Source organism: Arvicanthis niloticus, chromosome 10 (genome assembly GCF_011762505.2).
Source record: "Arvicanthis niloticus isolate mArvNil1 chromosome 10, mArvNil1.pat.X, whole genome shotgun sequence".
NCBI classification, from domain to species: Eukaryota; Metazoa; Chordata; class Mammalia; order Rodentia; family Muridae; genus Arvicanthis; species Arvicanthis niloticus.
Window position 1 is genome coordinate 37692191 of NC_047667.1, and position 20371 is coordinate 37712561.

At 37.2% G+C, this 20371-nt stretch overlaps 2 protein-coding genes across 4 annotated transcripts in view; one reads left to right on the plus strand and one right to left on the minus strand.

The window, feature by feature from the left end:
* Odr4 (odr-4 GPCR localization factor homolog) overlaps positions 1–18658 on the minus strand; it is a 28782-nt gene extending 10124 nt beyond the window's left edge. The window contains exons 1-9 of one of the 3 annotated variants that reach the window (XM_034513052.2): positions 18520–18658; positions 16412–16532; positions 14298–14432; positions 10959–11054; positions 8733–8839; positions 7399–7435; positions 6614–6754; positions 5838–5933; positions 4861–4926 (exon numbers count right to left, since the gene is read on the minus strand). In XM_034513052.2, coding sequence (XP_034368943.1) covers positions 4861–4926; positions 5838–5933; positions 6614–6754; positions 7399–7435; positions 8733–8839; positions 10959–11054; positions 14298–14432; positions 16412–16510 — 777 coding nt within the window. In that variant the 5' untranslated portion in view covers positions 16511–16532; positions 18520–18658. Of the gene's footprint in view, positions 1–4860; positions 4927–5837; positions 5934–6613; positions 6755–7398; positions 7436–8732; positions 8840–10958; positions 11055–14297; positions 14433–16411; positions 16533–18235; positions 18336–18519 lie in introns of those variants that run through there. The other 2 variants (XM_034513051.3, XM_034513053.2) reach the window with 2 other exon arrangements.
* Positions 18659–18698: 40 nt separating this feature from the next.
* Tpr (translocated promoter region, nuclear basket protein) overlaps positions 18699–20371 on the plus strand; it is a 57530-nt gene continuing 55857 nt past the window's right edge. The window contains exons 1-2 of the mRNA XM_034513043.2: positions 18699–18839; positions 19179–19475. Of these exons, the coding sequence (XP_034368934.1) occupies positions 18770–18839; positions 19179–19475 (367 nt within the window). The 5' untranslated portion in view covers positions 18699–18769. The remainder of the gene's footprint in view (positions 18840–19178; positions 19476–20371) is intronic.

Genomic DNA, 20371 nt, shown 5'->3' on the forward strand with positions numbered 1-20371 from the left:
TCACAAGGGAAGGGGGAAAAAAGATTAAAACAAACCAAGTGTCAGTCCCAGTCTCTGAGTTCAAATCAGTCCTGCTGCCTGGAAAATGCTGCTTCCCGGAGTCATCTAACACCTCTGCTCTCACAGTCTTTCCACATCCTCCTCTGCATAGAGGAGAAGGGTGTGATAAAGACTCTCAGTTAGGGCAGAGTGCTCCAAAGACTCTCACTTCCTTAACATTGTACAACTGTAGCTAATTGCCATTTACTGTGAGAAGCTCCTATGCTGAGGATGTATTAATATGTTATTAGGAATCATAAAATGACTATTGCTATGCTGATTTAGCAGAATAATGGGAGGTTATCCCTGTGGGCCCATGACCTATCTAGTCTCAGGTTCCTGACCTTACTTGCCAGGGATGGTTCTATCTCTTGAAGGAGGCTTTAAATCCAATTAAAAAAAGAAGTGGCTGAACAAGTGGGCATTATCTTGCAGGCACGTCATCATCGTAGCTCCTGAGATTTATGGCAGGGTAAGACATGATTATTTCTCTCCTCTGGTAGCATGTATGAACTTAAGTGCACATTATGAACTCAAAGAGGCTGTGATAGCATGTGTAAGACCCAAACAAATTCAAGCCAAACAAAATCCCAGCATGCAGAAGAGGAAGTGAGCATAAAGTACTACTCCTAGCTTAAAAAAAAAAAAAAAAAAAAAAAAAAAAAAAAAAAACTATTTGCAATTGCTAGCTGCTGGAACTGAAAAAAAGAAAATCAGTTTTCTGCAATGGAATAACACTGAGTATATCAAAACACACTTCAGGAAAGGACCCATGTCAGTTGGCCAACACAAAGAAGCAGATTTAATTTGATTTATATGTGTATGGGCATTTTGCTTACATGCATGTCTGTGCACCATGTAAGGGCCCGATGCTCATAGAGGCCAAAAGAGGGTGTTGGATCCCCTAAAACTGGTGTTAACACACAGTCGTGCCCCTCCATGTTGGTGCTGGGAATCGAACCTTCCTTGACATGTTTAAGAGCAATCAATATCCTAACTGATGAACCATCTCTCCAGTCCCAGACTGGATTTTGTTTGCTTGATTGTTTGTTTTTTATTTTATATTTTCAGAGCTTTTTGTTCATTTATTTTGTTTTGTTCTGTTTGAGAAAGGGCTTCTCTGTAGAGCCCTGCCTGTCTTAGAACTTGTTTTGTAGACAAGGTTGGCCTCAAACTTACATAGATCTGCCTTCTTCTGCCTCCTATGTGCTGTAACTAAAGGTGTGTACCACATGTCTGACTACATTATACTTTTAAGAGAGAAATCAAAAATTTGTCCAGGAAGCAGTTCTGAAAGGACCTGAGGGTAGGGAAAAAATAATGTTCAAAATATATTGTATGAAATCCCCAAAGAACAAAAAACAAACAAACAAACAAACAACAATAACATAGCAGCAACAACAAAAACAAGTCTTAAGAATGTAATTTTTGTCCCAAGTATACCTGAAATAAATAATTAACAATTAAGTCCAAGAATGGAATAAATAATTAACAATTAAGTCCATTCTTGGAAAACAAAAGCAAATAATAAAACTTGTGAAAAGTGCTATGTGCCTATAAACTTATGTACTCAAGAAGACAGGAAATAAAATAAAGAGGTAGAAAGAACTTTTAATACAGTCCTTAAAAGGCAAGAATATTCAAGGTATAATGTATGCAATTCACCACTATGGCCCCCCAGAAGACTATTCTAAAGTTAATTTTAAATATTTTTTCTAGATTATTTATTTACCTTTATGTATACAAAAGTATTGCCTATATAGATATGTATAGACCACATGTATGGCTGTTAGAGTCCCTGGAACTGAGATCACTGATAGTTGAAAGCTATCTTATGGGTTCTGGTTAAATGAACCCTGGTTCTGTGCAAGAGCAACACATGTTTTAATATCTGAGCTATCTTTCCAGCCTTTAAAGGTATGTTTTAAAACTCATTATTTAATCATTGTGACATTCTTATTAAGAAAACAAAACAAAATCTGTTGGAGCTAGAGAGATCATTTAGTGTTAGCAGATCTTGTGTTCTTGGAGAGGACCCAAGTTCAGTTCCCAGCACCTACACAGCAACTCAGAGCCATTTGTACCTTCAATTCCAAGGAAGCCAGCACCCTTTTAATGGCCTCTTCAAGGATCTGACACACATGTGGTACACATACATGCACGCAAACCTCACACACGAAGTAGAGAAGATTTTTAAAATGTCACCAAATGAAGCAGCAAGATGAAAATGCTGATCCAATATTTGTATAAGTTTCCTATTGTACGTATGGAGTTCACTAATACGCTAATAAAGGAAAGAACAATGAGGTTTCCTCGTACAGCTCATAAATCTTTACTGTAGATGAAAACACTTTATTTTGGAAAAAAATATATTTTACATATGTAAAATAATTTAAGATTTTATCATATCTTAATAGCTATAATACACATGTATTAGGTACTGTTTTCTAAAATAAACTATCCTATAAAAAAATACTTCATACACATGAAGCAAAGAATTTTAACGGCTATAATAACTGACATGGTGCCTTTTTTGGTAAAAAAAAAACCAAAACTTTGCTGGGTTCTACAAACATCAAGGACTGCTACCTACATTTGAATACAAACTGTCTTACAAACAGCCTTTAAGAATCTAATGGGGAAAAAATTGAGGGACCTAAAAGGGACAGGGACTCCACAAGAAGACCAACATAGTCAACTAACCTGAGCCCTTGGGCTCTCAGAGACTGAACCATCAACCAAAGAGCAAGCATGGACTGGACTTAGGCCCCAGACATATGTAACAGATATGCAGCTTGGTCTGCATGCAGGTCCTCCAACAACTGCTGCCTGCCTGTAGATCCTGATTCCCTAAATGGGACACATTGTCTAGCCTCAGTGAGAGAGGATGCACCTAGTCCTCCAGTGAATTGATAAACCAGGGTAGATTGATACCCCAGGTGGGATGGGGGAGGGGGAGGAGCCAGGAGAGGAAGAACTGTGATCAGGATGTAAAGTGAATTAATAAATTAATTAATGAAAAAAAAAGAATCTAATGCATTTATAAGAAAAAGAGTTTTTTGGTACTAACATAATGGTTTGGGAAAAAATGATCATTCAAGCTTTGCTGACCAAATGAAATCCCATGGAACTACTGGCATTTAGGAGTTAAGATATTTTTTGAATAATTATTTTTTTATTCTTTGAACATTCCATACATTAAACAATACATCTATCATGACCTCCTTCCAAATCTCCCAAGTGCCTTCTGCCTCCTAACCATGTCTTTTTATACTTCATATTTTTTATTTTTGTTATTAAATTGGAGCTGGACGTTGATGGACTGCTAAGGTGGGGTTCTGACTGAAGGTGGCAGCACAGACGGCATGGGTAAGAAACACAGGTTAAGAATTAAAGACACCACAGCAGACATCTAGACTAGGTTAGAAAATAAGAAAGAAAATAATGTGCTAATATTGTAAAGTGCCCTGACTTAGACATCTTAACTAGGCAGTGTCAAGACGTAAGCCAAACTAGTAAAGGCCACCATGGAAAGAACAGCATGACGAGATAAAGGACACCTCAAAAACCCAAAGCCAAGTAGAAAACACACAACAAAAAAGTACTGTTAAGTACTGTGGAAAAACACTAGGAACTACATGGAGATCCAACGCCAACTTAACAATATTATACAGTTAGACACAGAGCTACATCATGAAGCCAATCGTCTCCATTTGCTCAGTTTAATTTAAAAAGCTGAAAGGTCTGGTAATATTTCTGGGTTTCAAAGTTTAGAGTAACACTGCAATCAAGTTTCTTATACTTCCTATAATCATGGTCTGTTCTCCAGGACAGCTTGAGGCAGTATTAAAATGAACAGCATTTAAAAATAACTAATAACTGATAGAGCAGAGACGGCTCAGACATCAAGAACACTGACTACTCTTCCAGAGGTCCTGAGTTCAATTTTCAGCAACCACATAGTGGCTCACAACCATCTATAATGAGATCCGATGCCCTCTTCTGGTGTGTCTGAAGACAGCAACAGAGTTATGTAAAATACATATGTAAAATAAAAAAATAATTTTAAAAAATGGTTTTAAGTGATTTTTTATTTAATTCAATTTCCTCAATATACCCAACCTTAAATTTCCAAATAGATGTATAATTTTAAAACCTCATGAAGAAAAAAAATGAAATCTGCTAATTAATACGTGGGAGTATTTTCAGATTTATTTTACTTTTTGAGTATAAGTGTTTTGTCTACATGTATGTCTATGTACCATGTGTGTGCCTAGTACACATGGAGGCCACAGGGCACTGGATTCCCTGGAACTAGAGTTATGGACAGTTATAAGCTGCCATGTGGGTGCTGGGAATCAAACTACTCTCTGCAAAAATAACAAATGCTCTGAAACACTGAGCCATTTTTCTAGTCCCCCTTTGGAGATTTTCATCAAATAAGAGTATAAGATAAAGACATACTTTAAATTAAGTATATGACAACTCTCAGTACATCAACACATATCATCTTTTAAGTTTCTAAGAATTCTAACTATCAAATCAACAACTCAAAAATTTAAATACATACATAGACACTCATGTGATTCTGTATATGCATGCTTTTAAAATTGTTACCTACCTGCTTTAATAGCCTTGAGACAAAAAGGCTCAAAACGGTTTAATCAGAGCAATGCTTCTTGGGAGTAATTTTCTTATAATTGAATGTTTTATATAGCTTCACATCTTTCTATATTTTTTAATTCATATAATTATATTTCTATTATTTCATTATGTTTGATGAAATTATTTTAAATAATTAATCTTAAAAAAAATATTTACCAACTGTGTTAGCACTCGGACATCAAAAGAATGAGCAGTTGCTTGAATATTTCCTCTACTTTTTTTCTAAAAAATACAAGTGAAAGACAGACCGTTAAGACTGCATATGAAAAATAAAGAACAATTTAGGAACTATACTACATTTTCTATGAGGGCTCCATTTTCTAAATAGCAGGGAGAAAATATGCCTTAATAATTTTAATGTTGTTTTTTTACAGACCCATTGCATCATATATTCTGTATAAATCATTTATTGTCTTAAAAATTATTCCCTACTTTAATTTTTCTAGACTTGAGATTAGTAAAGTATTTTCTGCAGGTCAAATTCACATTCCCACCTTTCTCTGTAAATAAAGATTTACTGGAACAGTCGAGATCACTCTTCTTTATGTAAGGATACTTCATGGGACAATGGCAGAGATGAATAGCCACACAACAACCTGTCTTCTAAACCTAAAGCAGTTACTGTTTATCTTTTTCCAGTTTACAGATCCCTGCTTTACAAGAAAGATTACCTTCATTTAGGTCAAAGGTATTTGAGAGACCCCAGTAGAGCCTTCCATACAGAACTGTAGATGGTATTTAGTTTTGAATAAGCTTTTAAAATTTGGAGATGAGATAGACTTTAGATGCAGATGACACTCCTAGTTCCAGGACTCAGTGTCTTCAGTATCCAGAAATAGCCTCTTCCTACCATTTTCTGAGAAAACATCTGTCCTTTACTCTAAAAGATACTAGAGCTCAGGACGGTGGTGCTCACCTGGAATCCCAGGACTTGGGAGGCAGAGGCAAACAGATCTTTGTGAGTCTGAGGCCAGGGCTACAGAGAGACTCTGCATGAAAATAAATAAATTAAAAAACAAAAGATCCTAGAAATGAATAACTGAAACTGATTGTATAAAAGCAAGGACTAAAGATAAATCTATTTTCCCTAAAAGAATTATTTCATAAATAAGACAATGTTTTTCTTAACTCACCTGTCCTTCTAATAGGTCACAATCGTTGCCTTTAACTTGTCCATTAATCAGATAAACAGCATTTTCTATTTGCTTGGCCCAGCGTATAAGTCCACTCTTAAAAATGACACAAAATCTTTCAGATATAGTTATCCTAAACAAGCCTCCTAAAGTGTACTCTTCTCCACCTGCTACACTGAAATCTTGAAAATGTCCAGGTGTCAATAACACAATGTCTAAATCTAGTATCATAAATTAAAACACAGTCCTAATCTTTTAGCACCTTGTCCATATTTAATAAATTTTCTGATCTTTTCCTAAAATGTATACCACAAATTTCAAAGTCTTAACTACATGAGCAAAGAAATAAAATCCAATACTACCTTTGAACTTTTAAAAAGCAGACATATGAGAATTGTGTATCATAAAGCAGTGTTAAAGAAGAAAAATTAGATACAAACAAGAGAGCAATGAAGAAAAACAAAGGAATGAAAACATACGGCAAAATGAATCAGGGTCAACATAAGGTCATCATTAGATCTATGGACATAATTAAACTCTACATATGCTAATTAGTAAGTATTCATTAAGTTCCTGCTATGCTAAATATACTAGTAGTATGATATTACTTATGCTAAAAAATTTCCTAACCCAGCCAGAGTAACAAGTTCTTTATGCATATAACAACAATCATTTAAACTAGAGTCCAAGTTTTGAGGATTCTAAATGTCACAACCAGATTAACAGCAGAGTGCCCACTCAGCCATCACTGAAGAAAACATATGTGACGTTGATACCTTGGTGTTTTTTTCCAGAGTGTAACTGACAGAAGTAGCCGACAGTGGGATGTGAATGTTAACATGAACAGTACAGTCTAGAGACAGCCATGAGGCAGACACTCTACTCTGATACTTCCAATCTGCGGGTCTTGCTGAACTCTTTATCAGGAAAAAGGTGGAAAAACAAAACATGATATGGCTTAGGTAAAACACGTGCATTAAGAAAATAATATAAGGCATAAAATCAATAATTCAAACAAGCTAAAATCCTGAACTGTTGACCAATTTCCCTGATTTAAGGGAAACAGAAGTAATAAAGTGATCAAGCATTAGTTAGTACTTTCATACAAGCTCGACAATCTTGGCAACCCTCGAGGGGTAGGTAGAAAAGGGATCAGAAAGCTGTGGAGAATTCTAACCGGTGCTCTAGGCTCCCACTTCCCTGGTGGCCTCAACAATCCACGGTAAAGATGCTGGCTGCAGCAAGTGTTCTCAGAGCTGCCCGTGGATGGCTGTGCTCTCTGTGCTCAGTCATTTTCACACTGCTTTTAAGCAAATGCTGGTTTGCTTTCTGAACCACACTGGGAGCTGGCTGACTATGCCATGCAGCTACACAAACTTCTCAGTGCCTTTAGCATAGCTTCTCAAACATAAACCAGGAGATTAACAAAACAAAGCAAAAAACTGCAAGTGGTCATACACACTGAAAAGAAGTGATGGCACTGGAAATTAGTAAAACTAAACAAAGATGAATTTTTACTTTTAAAACAGAAAAAAAATCTTTCAAGAGTGGTTTTTCTTACCTTTGGATCATGGACATCATAAGTTCGACAAGATATTCTTTACTAATTAAGGTCATAAATGATTCCAAAAGAATTCTTGATAATAAAATATAATCCAAAAACTAAAAATGGTACCTACCTCCAAGTGCCTACAAATTACAGTACTTCATATACTTAAAAGGCATATATAGATATATAACTATACATATATGTAAATAAGTGTTTATATATTATGTATGTATATTAATTGCTGACTATAGTACTTATGGTGCTTAAAAAAGCAAACAAAACACAAATTTCCTTCTGCTTATAAATACTGCTAATTGTAATAAATGAAGAGAAGCACCTTTGGGTTCTTGCTCCAACATGCTCTACATAGCATATAGGGGTGCTATCTGGATGGGATCAAGCCCAAGAACATTTGTTCTTATACGCATAAATGTTCTTTATGCATATAAGAACTTAGATGCACTGATTTACTGGGTTCTGATACTTTCCAGGCAAGTGTTAAAGTGTATTAAACATACATCTTCTGCAGTAAAAGTTTCTTTTTGGACTTTGTCTTCTCCAAGTGCTAATGTAGAGGGTCCTTGGGCTGTCTCTTCGTTAGTGACTGTCTATCCTGGGAGCTACAGAGGACAGAGGCTAAGGAAGCCACATGACACACAAAGGCAGAAGAATTTCTACACGACCCAGCTCAATTCTGGGTGCTTCAAATTACACATTTTAGCTTTAAGAAATGAAGGTGAAAATTATACTAACATAACAAAAACCTTAGTTGCTTTAGCTTGTCTCTGAGAAGAACCTACAGTGAAAAATAAACATGGATAGAGAGCTGGCAAAGAAACCAGAATCCTAAATCCTGTCTCTATCCAACTTTACCTAACTCAGCATATGATTAATAGCCATTATTACTGTTAATATCATTATCAGCAGCCCTAATCCATAAAAATGTGAGTTTGTTGTTTTTGTTGGTTCTGATTTTTTAGAAGTCGGGTTTCACTGTGTAGCCATGGCTGTCCTGGAACTCACTCCCAGGCTCAAACTTACAGAAATCCACCTGCCTCTGCCTCCCAAGTACCGAATAAGGACATGGGCCACAACGGACTGGCAACAATGTGCTCTTTAAAGACAAACTTAATAGTCTTTTCTTCACAAGAATGATTAAAATAAATTTAAGGAAAGAACTGTGGGTATGTGATTTGCATAGCACATGATTTTGGGGGGAGGAGAGGAAAAGCTGGTTTGTTGCAGGGTACACTGTAGGTGGTGTGGGCTTGTCAACAACACTAGTACTGCCAGTCAGAACTAGTCAGAACCACACACATCAACCATAAACACTAAATAAAAGATACTTCTTTGTAGAAGAGCAAATGTGAAGTGCCACTCGTTCTGAGACCTCGTCCTCTGTGACATTCCATAGTCTTTTTCTACTCATAGATTTTTCCATAGAAAATATTAGCTGAAAGACAGAAAAATATACATGAATTCATTGCAAAATATAAATATGGAAAATGATGATGACAATTTCATGAACTATATAATATATTAACCATTTGTGACTTCACAAAATAATTCACATAAAATTGAGTTTTTTTTTTTAATTTATTTATTTATTTATTTCATGTATGTGGGTACACTGTCACTGTCTTCAGACACACCAGAAGAGAGCATCAGAACCCCATTATAGATGGTTGTGAGCCACCATGTGGTTGCTGGGAATTGAACTCAGGACCTCTGGAAGTGCAGTCAGTGCTCTTAACCACTGAGCCATCTCTCCAGCCCCTAAAATTGAGTTTTAAGTTAAAAACATAATTTCCTATAATTAATAATAAACTGGACATGATAAATTTTGAGCAACTATTATTTATATGAAATATAGAATACAAACTTGATTTGTTATAAATGGAATAAGTGACATTTTAACCACATGCCCAGTTAGCATTTCTTTTTAAATTTCACAAACCATAAAAGTAGTAAAAATAGGAGAAAAAAAATCAGAACAGTTACCTAATTTGTGTCAGAAATATTAACTATAAAACATGGCCTTGGAGGCTAGAAGGTCATGAATGTGGCTCCAAGCATTCTTATAATACTGTGTGGAGGGGTCTAATTTATTATCTACTTCTTATAGTCTATAGGCTGAAAACAACCAATCAAGAGACCCATAGTTTCCTGATATCAAAGAAACTGCTCTCTGAAAGTATTATATAATGACCAATACATTTTATAAAGTTATTTCTTGCAGTATCCCTTAAGATACACTATTTCTTTTCTATTTTTTTTAATTGAGAGAGTCTCATTATGCAGGCAAAACTGTCTGTCTGAAGAGAGCGAAGAGAGAACATACACGGGAACCCTCCTTGGGAATCTGCTCCTCACAATGGCTGAGACTGCATAGCAGTTAACAAGCAAGATAACCTCCCACAGCCATGCATGGGACAATCTGATCTAGACAATGCTTCAGTAAGACTTCTTCCCAGGTGATTTTAGGTTGAGAGAGAAAACTACACAACAGATGCACAGAGATTCAAAGTGTATTCCAAACTGTCAAAAATGATGAGCATCAGAAAAAGGCAAATTTACTTAAAATGGCAGAGTACAAAAAACTGAAAATAGTCCAGGAAGGAAGTACATCCTTTTCTTCCAAGGCAAAACCTGTCAAAGACAAGGGTGAAATATCTGAAGTGGAGGTTACAAACACAGCACCTGCGGCTCTAGGTGTATATTTTTTAAATTGCCCCCCCCCCCCAGCCAGCTTTGTGCTTCTGAATGGTATAAGGTCCCTCTTGCTCGCAAGGAAAGTGTGTGCGGATCTTGTATGTAGAGAGATGTAAGCTTCCTGAAGACTGTTTTAGGTTTGAGTTTAAGAGAAAACAGCTTGGATTACACTGCCTGATTTTCTTATATAGTAGCAAAGCAAAAAAATGTAAGAGATGCAGGATATGCACCCTGTTCAGGAGTAAAGAATAAGTGTGTGACTGTTGTTTATTTATTAATCACAGAGCTTAAAAAGATGTGACTAGCACAACTTTATATTACTGCAATCACTTCCCAGTGAGTGGAAAGTCAACAAAAAAAAAAAAAAAAAAAAAAAAAAAAAAGGTTATTGCACAAGAAAAACAGTTAAACCATTCTGACTTGTTATATAATGTTATGATATCATCTTTTGGAAAACTGTTTTAAGGGCCAGTAAGATAGCTCAGCAGGCATTTGCCAGGGAAGCCAGACAGCCTGAGTTCAATCCCTGGGATCCATGAAAAGATGGGAGAGTACTGAATCTGAAAAGCTGTCATCCTCTGAGCTCCACAAGATCACCATGGTAGGTGCATGACCTTCACCCCACCATATGTACATGTATAAATAAACCTTAAAGATTATTTAAAAATACATAGCTTTAATATTTAGATTTATTACACAAAAGATCTGCAAACAAATAGAACAAGCTATTTAAGCATGATTCTAGCATAAAGAATTATGGAACACCAATATACATATGCTTAAGATCAATACATATGCATATAATTAAGTAAAATATGTAACTTTGATGTCATTAAGAGTTTTTGCTACACTGTACTTACTCTGCGCAGAGCATTTTGAAAATCATCTGCTAGTTCTAAAGTTGTGATAATAAATATTCCAAGAACCACAAGTCCTCCAGGGAGCATTCTGGACACCTAAAGATAAAAAGACAGTATTAGCTATCAGAAACATGCCAGTCTATTCTATTTGATACAGTAAACTTTAAATCATCAAATACCTATCCAGGACCAATTATACATACAGGATCAATCCAGGCAGAGGCAGCTGAAACACTGGAGTATACTATATGCATAACCCTTCCCTGAGCACCCTCAACTCTATAACTTAAAATCACTTTATAAACAATTTGATAACTTGTTTAGGTGCATCAATCCTTTCTCTTAAGATTTGAAAAGTTAGCTTCTGAAATTTTTTCAATGGTCTTCTAACTCTTTGCAAAATAAGTATTTTACCTTAGACTGGGATTTTAATCTTCCCAGAATCTGGCCAGTGTGATGTTCAAAGATATTGTTGATCTACTTTCTCTGAAACATTCAAGCATCATTCAAAGGTAATCCCTGTTCACAACATATGGCTCTTAGGCTTTCTAATTCTATGCCTTTCCTCAGGCTTTTTCCTCAGCCTAAACTGACTTCTTTTACACTCCTACTTCTGAATTCAGTGAGGTAACTTCAAAGCCAACCTGAAGATGTCTTCCCTGGTACTTTGATCATTGAACTTCCACAGGACTGCCCTGTAAAATCATATAGTCTTTGATATGCATATAGTAATCTGCCCTCTATTTCTTTTTTCCCTTCACATGATTGTGTCTAGTTTTAAAACTACACATTTTTCTCTGCCAGCCACATTCAGTAATAATAAGCACTTTTGCTAGCTTTTATAAATAGATTTTTGGTATAAGTGAACAAACACAAAGTTAAGCCTTAGAAAATTAGATATTAAAGCCTAATTTCTACTATATCAGTACTATGTTAGCTCATAAATTCCATTTAATCAGCATGACAAATATAACTAAGTTCCCATATTTATCAAAGGAAACCTATATAGCTTTAAAAATCAATACAAAGTTAACTCTTTCTAGAGGTAAAAATATCAACTACATGTAGCATTATATATATATATATGTACATTCATGCTGCATGCAAATACATGCAGCATGAATGTACATGTATATATATATAATGCATGCATGTCTTGTATATAAGTTAAACAAGACACATCAGATTTCATAGGGAAGGTGGGGGTTGCTCAGTGGCTCAAGCACTTGCTGCACAAGCAAAAAGATTGGAGTTCAAATCCCAACATCCCATGTAAATGCTGGGTGGCCATGTGTGCTAGCCTGTAATTCCATGAGAAGGATGGAATCCTTCAATCCCTTGAAGACAGGATTCCCTAGAGCAAGTTGGGTAGCAAAACAAGCTGTATCACTAAGCTCTGGACTTACCTGAGACTGCCTCAAAGAATAACATGGCAGAGTGATTAAGAAAAATTACTGTTATAAACCTTGAGCCTCCACTTACACATATGCAAATAAGCACACACACAAGCATGCATGCACACTACAAACACATGGAAAAAGAAAAAAATTGTAAGAAAGCAAAAGTAAATTTAGAATAGAACAATATTTATATATACCAATGGTTATTAAAATAATACCTTCTTTAAAAGATAATAGCATTATTGTATACTATTCACCAATCACAAATATATAACATTTATGCATCTTAGAGGTTTTTAAGTTGAGAAGGAAATACAGCATTTCTACTTTTATCTTACATTAATAATCTTTATTATTATTCTATGCTACTACTCATTCAAGAAATATTTTTAAATGAATTATCATATTTATTGGTTTTTCAGCAACTGCTAAGACCATTTCCTCCTCTCATAACAGCAGTGTTGTCCTCACAAACACCCAAGGGAAAAATCTCAGCCAGGATCTCAGCCATTCTTGGCTATTTGTCTTTTCTAAGTTTTTTACTGACAATCCACTTAGTCACTGAATTTTCATGACTCTTTTTCTGAAATTACTAATGAAGTTTAAGCCAATTTATTCACACATTTTTAATTAAGTATTTTACAAGTCACACTATGAACCATAGAAATGCTGTGCTAGGCTCTCGGATTACAGCCATAAATACAAGAAATGTAACTCCTGCCCTCAAAAAGCTCAGAATCTAGTTTATGTTCATACTCTCATTGGTTTAGACTATTGCTTTAGATATAGTTTCTCTTTTGTCTTCAGACTATACTCTCCATTAGTACTGTGCCAATATCAATGTTATCTTATAAATTACTGGCAAATCGATTGCTTTAACCTTTTTTTAAAATAAGTAGATGTAAAAGTTTATCATTGTATTTCTTAATACAATGCTTTTATTAATACTCTGAGACTTATATGCAGTATCTTTGATAATATTCATCCCCCACTTTTTCCAGATCCAGCCGCAATATTCTATGCTCTTCCTACTTACGTGCCACTTGTGGTGGTTTGAATAGATATGGCCCCCATAGACTCATGTGTCAGAATGCTTGGCCCATGCATGGGGAGTGGCACCATTAGGAATCGTGGTCTTGTTGGAGTAGGTATGGCTTTGTTGGAGGAAGTCTGTCACTGTGGGGGTAGGCTTTGAGGTCTCTTGCTCAAGCTCTGTCCAATGTGACACACAGACTCCTGACTATCCAGATGTAGAACTCTCAGCTTCTTCTCCAGCACCATACCCACCATGCTCCCCACCATGACAATAATGGACTAAACCTCTGAAACTGTAAGCCAGACCCAATTAAAGGGTTTTCTTTATAAGAGTTGCCTTAGTCACTGTTTCTTACTAGCAATGAAAGCCTAAGACAACCTCTTCTTCTTTTATTTTTTAAATAGCACAGTGAGTCCAATTTGTACTGGCCATAGACTCACAGGTGTGGGCTCATACGATGGAGCCTGACAGATTTACTGATGGCCACAGACATATACTTTTTTTAAGGCTACATTTCTAAAAACCATGACTGCCTGCTCATACCACTGGGCTTTTGTCTACCAAGTGTACTTTTTTTAGGACTGCATTCCAAAGCCACTCATAAACGAGCCTTGTATTTAATTACATTTTGCTACATGCTCTGTGTTTCAGCTACCAAACTGCCCAACTGCTGGCTCTTTTCCTAGTATTGTCTGTGTCATTTACTCACATTATATTGCCCTTGATGCATTGAACGTGTTCTCTGACTTCTTCAATTACCTAAGAACCATTCATGTTCAGAGCCTTCTCTAAAACTGTTTTAAATATAACCAATGGCATGAATTTAAGGAAAAATACTCTTAAAATTTTAGACTGTGACCCAGGAAACATTTTTTTCTTTTGTTTATAATGAGATCATATTACCTGGCTGGCATGTTCTGTGGCCCATTCTTCATCCAAATTATCCAACTTAGCTCTCGGATGTTTGAGGTTGTCATTTTGTTCTTCTTTGGGTGGTGTTCTAGTGGCAAGAATCACATAATCCTTTTGTGAAGAACACTTTAAAAACAAATTGTAAAAGCTCATTACAGTTATATCTCATTGAAGAATTAGATACATCATGCAAAAACTAAACAGTATTTACAGCAATTTAAATTGTTAATACTCTACTCCTGGGTACGGATTTTAGTGAACAGCCTTGTGATATGTCTCTCATATGCTATTTATCTTTAATGTATGTAATAGCAACTATTTACTTGGACATCCACAATATAAATTATACAGTGGTCTTTAGACCACTAGATTCTAGAACAGTGGGTGTAATTCAGTTGGTACAATGATTGTCTAGCACGTAGAAGGCTCTGGTATCAATCACCAGAGCCATGTCAACCAGGCATGATGGCATACATATGTAATCCAGCACACTCAGGAAGTACAAGCAGTAGTTCAAGCTCATCCTGGACTACAAACAATTAGAGGCTGCTCAGGGCTATACAAAATTGTGCAACAAAATTTTATTGTTGTTGTTGTTGTTGTTGAATGTATAAGTGAACTGACATAATTCATATAATTATAGGAATTAAACATAATATGCTTGCTAAATATAATATGCTTAGTCAATATTTCAATTATTTTACTTACTTTCTCTGTAATTTATTGGATGTTTAGCAAATACAAAAATCTTATTTACAAAATGACAAATGACCTTGTTTATTTTACTTGCATTGCAATAATTGAAAAAAAACTTACATAGATGCATCAAAAGAACAAAGGAGATTTGGAACAAAATTCAAAGTTGTTTCTCATTAAAGCATGATTCCCCTAAATTAGCTAATAAAGCTCATAATCTTACGTTAGAATAGTGTTATCTCCAAATATGACCTGAAACTCTCTAGTGATCATTAGCATCATCTTGAAATAAGTATTACTTCCAGAAAATCATTTTCAAGCTTATACAAAAGAGTATTGCTTGATTAAAGAGTTGTCTCTTAGGGCTGGGACCCCATTTCACTTGGGTCATTGCAAACCTGTACCCTCTTATAATATACTTTGTAGCCTGGTCCCTTAACCTGCAGGAACCATGCACAAACACCTCTCTCCTAGCAGCCTCACCCCCTCAGGCCCTGTCTGTATCAAGCTACATATTTCTTCCATCTCTAAGCAACGATATAGATTTCCTTGTCCTTGGTAAGAATCACATTAGTTAGTTTCTATTGAAGTGTATTCCCAACATATCTGGTAAGAAGAAATAAAACGGTTTTAAATGTTTAGATACAATGTCCATCAAGTGAACATTGCAGAAAAAAAAATCTTATACCTAGGCATTAAGTTGAATTTATCAAGTAGATTATGGGGAAGGACAGGTACATTTGGGAAAATGAATATCAGACTTTATTTAACCTAGCAACCAAAATAGACAGCTACAAAACCTACATTCTTAGAGGCCAGAATGCTCATCTTTTGAACCCTATAAAACTAAGCCACAAATACAATTTGGGCACTTACCTTCCTTGCGTGGCTTGCAGTGCATCTGGATTCCTGCTTTGCTCCTTACAAAGTTATCTTGTCACATTTGCAAATGTGTGTCCTTATTTTCAATTATTTGGGTAAGAGGCCAAGAACTTGTAAAGAACTGATCCTGACTTTGACCACTATGACAACTACCAGTAACTCAGGGGATAAAACTTAGGGCGTTATTTATATGTATGTTGGGCAAGTACCAACTGAGCTGTGTATCCAGTCCAAAATACAAATGCAAAATGTGAATCATCTGGTCAGTGAATGCTTACATTGTGACCTTTTGACATTATAAGTTACTTTCAAAGTACCAAAGAGAAAAAATGATCATACTTATTTAAGCTTTGGCCACGTTTCCTACTCTTTCAAATATTAACTCAAAGATCCATTTTAGGTTAACTTCTTAACATTATGTTTCTTCCACATCACAACTTTGAATTTACTAGTAAATGGTGTATTTAATTGAAACTAATGAGTAATTGGTTTTTAATCAATCTGCCGAGTAGCAGACATATACATACCTGTCCTATCAAAAGACCAGAAACAAAAGGTTTTCCCTGGAGGCTGATGCTTGAAAGATACTGGCCAACAGTCTCTTCTACAATGTAGGTTCTTCCCATTGTTGACAGCCAATTAAACAGCCTAAATTACAAGAAATAAAATTTACCATTTTTAGGGGGAGGAGTTATTTGTGATGTTATACCATTAGTGGACAGGCAATAGAACAAAAAAAGTGGCTCAATCCCAAAACTGTTCTACGTCTTGTAGTGATCATTTACTAAATAGGACATTCTTTTTTTGTACAACTGAAATGCAGCTTTGGAATTCTTAGCACAGTGCTGTAAGAAACAACTCCCTGGGGGCCAGAGTGATGGTTAGGAGTGCTCGCTGCTTTCCACGGAGTTTGAGTTCAGTTCCCAGCATCTAAGTTGAGTGGTGTGCAAATGCCTTCAGCTGCAGCTCCAGGAACTCTGACCCCCACTTCTCAAGTCTGCACACATGTAGCATACTTACACAGGTATACACACAAAATGATAATAAATCTAAAAATCCTTTCAGAAAAGAAAGGCAGGAAGGGACAAGAGTCCTAGCCAGATATGGTGCTGCCAGCCTGGAACTCCAGCACCCCAGAAGCTGAAGCAGACTTAATGCCTTGAACCGGAGGCCAGCCAAAGCTATATAGTGAGTTCTGGGACAATCTGATCTAAATAGTGAAACCCTGCTTCAGAAGACACAGAAAGAAAACAAACCAACAATAACATTTATCATAATTACCAATTAGCCATGAGAAAGCAAAGTTATTTCTCACTCTTGGGATAAGGAAATAATGAAACCATTAATCACCACATCTAATTTCTTATTTTAGATTCGCCCCTTAGCTTCATCCTCTATGATAATTTATTGGTGAACTTCGATGTTCTCATTTCTAAAATACAAGAGCTGAATTTCGGATTAGTTTGTTAAGAGGCAGAGAGACTGCAATTTGTTTACCCAAGTCTACTGTAAAATTACTATTTTCTACAAATTGTGTGAGGTGGGAAGGCACAAATGTGAATAGTATGGCCGCTGCCATGAGACAACTCATGATAACAGCCACTTAGGTAGACGGTAATGCAATGATAATTATCTATATAGCTTCTGTTCTACAGGGGCATTTTTTAAAAGTACTTCACAGGTACTGATATTTAATACAAATTCCTGCAAAGTAAGCACTATTCTTGCCATCTCTGTTTTATACATAAAGAAATCAAAAGGAAACGTTAAATAACTCCTCCAAATGACAAACTAGTGAGTGGGAAAGATGGAACTTAAGTTGCTCACGCTGGCAACAAACATTCAGTCCTTCAATTAAATCGCTGCAAGGAACATCTCCTGTTCTCTTCTTCAGCTTGTGAACTGAAACTAATGTAAAATCCCTATTAACTTAATCCCTCCCACCCCCCTTCATTAAGTCAGAGCCTGTTTACTAACATAGGCTGTCCTGGAATGATAACCCTCCCAGCTCTCAATCCTAGTAGCTGAGACCACAGGCATGTGCTATCCTTATTTCCAATCAAGAGTTAACAAATTCTTCCAGAAAAGTAACCAGCCATGAAACAAAGTATATACTGACACTGCTGAATCGTGATCTAAAAACAAACATAGTTCTGTTACTGTGGCAAAATGACAAGTGTCTCAATAAAACCGTCTTAAAATGTTTTTCTATTAAAAACGTCAACATCAGACATTTGTAAGCAGTATCATCTTACTACATAAACAACAAAAGTCTTCGTGATTTCTTTCTGTTTAAAATATTAACCAGACTACTTTAATTCGCACTAAATCGCTAAGTACTTCACACCCACAAAAGCATGTAGGTACGAGGTTTGACATAGGCTAACCTCCTCAGAACCCCGCCTGAGTGTGCACCAGAGTGACTGTTCCAGATGTTCCTTTCTTTTCCTATAGCCTTCCTTTTCTCCCCCTGAAAAGGAAGCTGTTGGTGCCCGAGTGCGCACACATTCCTTGGCCGACTCACTTGTTCTCAGAATGTGCACATGAGGCATTAAAAAAAAAAAAAAAAAAAAAAAAAAAAGTCCCTCGAACCTTCTGTCAGAAAGAGAACTCGTGTTAGGGTACAAGTAGCTACCTTCAAAGGCCAGGTGCCACTCAGGTCCCACTGCCACGGCCAATGATTTCATCAGAAAGCGACAGCAGACACTTCCTACTCCAAACCAGGGTCTCGGCTCCAACGGGCGCAGACTGATGACGCTAGTCGTCCGCATCCATCTCCGCAGCTCTTCTATCAAAGCGAGTGAGGCCTGCACCCCGCCCCTTTCGGGGCACCATTGAGATCGGGGCGGTAGCCCAGAGCCTGTCGAGACGCCCTGTCGTGATCCATGCCCTCTGGTGGCTCGATTCCTAGAAGTGGCCACAGAGGAGTACTCATGACATCCCGGAGTTTCGACGGTAAGGTCGTCTTGCTCCTCGGGGAAGGACGAGGGTTGCTGAGTACTTATATAGCGCCACCGCGCGGCCACTCCTCACAGCCATTGGAGGGGAGCCGGGGGCGGGGAGAAAGAAGGAAGTGGAACGGGAGGTGCGGGCTGAGTTAGCGGAAACGGGTGAAAAAATACACTACAGTTCCCAAGAGCCTTTGGATCTGGAAACCGGTGAAACCAAAAGAACTGGGGCAGAGGCTGCTGTGAACTCGCATTCCCAGCGTGCATAGCTTCCGGCGGCTGCGTGCGCATAGAGGGCGCGGAGGCGCGGCCCTCGCTACGTCTGACGCGGGACTCTATTTCCCAGGGTCCCGCCGCGGGAGTCTCCGGCGGGCAGGCGCGCGGGAGACTGCGAGCGAGGCGGCGGACGGAGCGGCACAGGCGTCTGGGCTCCGCACTTCTCCTTGCTCCTTCGCTTCTCCTTCAGCCGCTGCTGTCGCGACCCCGGCCGACATGGCGGCGGTGTTGCAGCAAGTGTTGGAGCGCCCGGAGCTGAACAAGCTACCTAAGTCGACCCAGAACAAACTTGAGAAGTTCTTGGCCGAACAGCAGTCCGAGATCGACTGCCTGAAGGGGCGGCACGAGAAATTTAAGGTGGAGAGTGGTAAGTGAGAAGCTCTTCGCGCTCTCCTTTGGAGCTGTGGCTCGACCTTCCTCTTTGCACGCTTGCACTCTCCCCTGTGAGGTGTGCATCTTCTCAGGCTCCATATGTAATATAGGCCTTCTCTTTTCTCCTCGCTGTGTGATTTTTTTTTAAGGGTGGGGGTAAGATGGGGGAGGGAACCTCCCAGGTCTAAATCCATCTTGTTTTCTTTTACTTAGCGTGGGCTTATGTGGGAACTCCTAACGTGGGCCCACCGACAGAAACTGGGGAGAATTTGGGCCAGTTTGAACCAGATTTTTAGGACTATGCAATCCTAATCTAATTCTGTTTTGTTGTACGTTAAATGACAGTAATTCCCCCCTGTTTTCTACTTAACCTGGATTTATAAGCCTTTACCCATTTCACCTCTTCGATGCCTTGTTCTTAGTGTGCATAAGCACCCTGTGGTCTGATAATGAAGTAGATGGTCGCAAAGATGAATTTGTACACAAAAAGACAGCACTAGAAAAAGCAGTGAAATTGGGCTACGTGAGTTGGATATATGGTGTTTCTCTCAGAGTGTTGAAACATGATAGTAAATATATAATAAAAAGATATGCTTGTAAGTTCTTGGAGTTGCTTTTGTATAAGAAAGTTATGGACTTAGTAGCTTGAATATCCTTGGAAGAAAGAAAATAGTAATTTAAAAAACAAATTTTTGTTACTTTTTTTTTGGTTTATCATTAATTGAAGGAATGGAGTCTGTATTTTGGTAGATTGATTAGAAATTTTCACCTGATTTAATTTTTTTTCTTCAATATAGTTTCATTATTAAGCAAAGTTGATGAGTAAAAATATCCAGTTATTTTGTGATTCAAAGAAATTTGTATAATACACTGTATTCTGTTTATTAATTT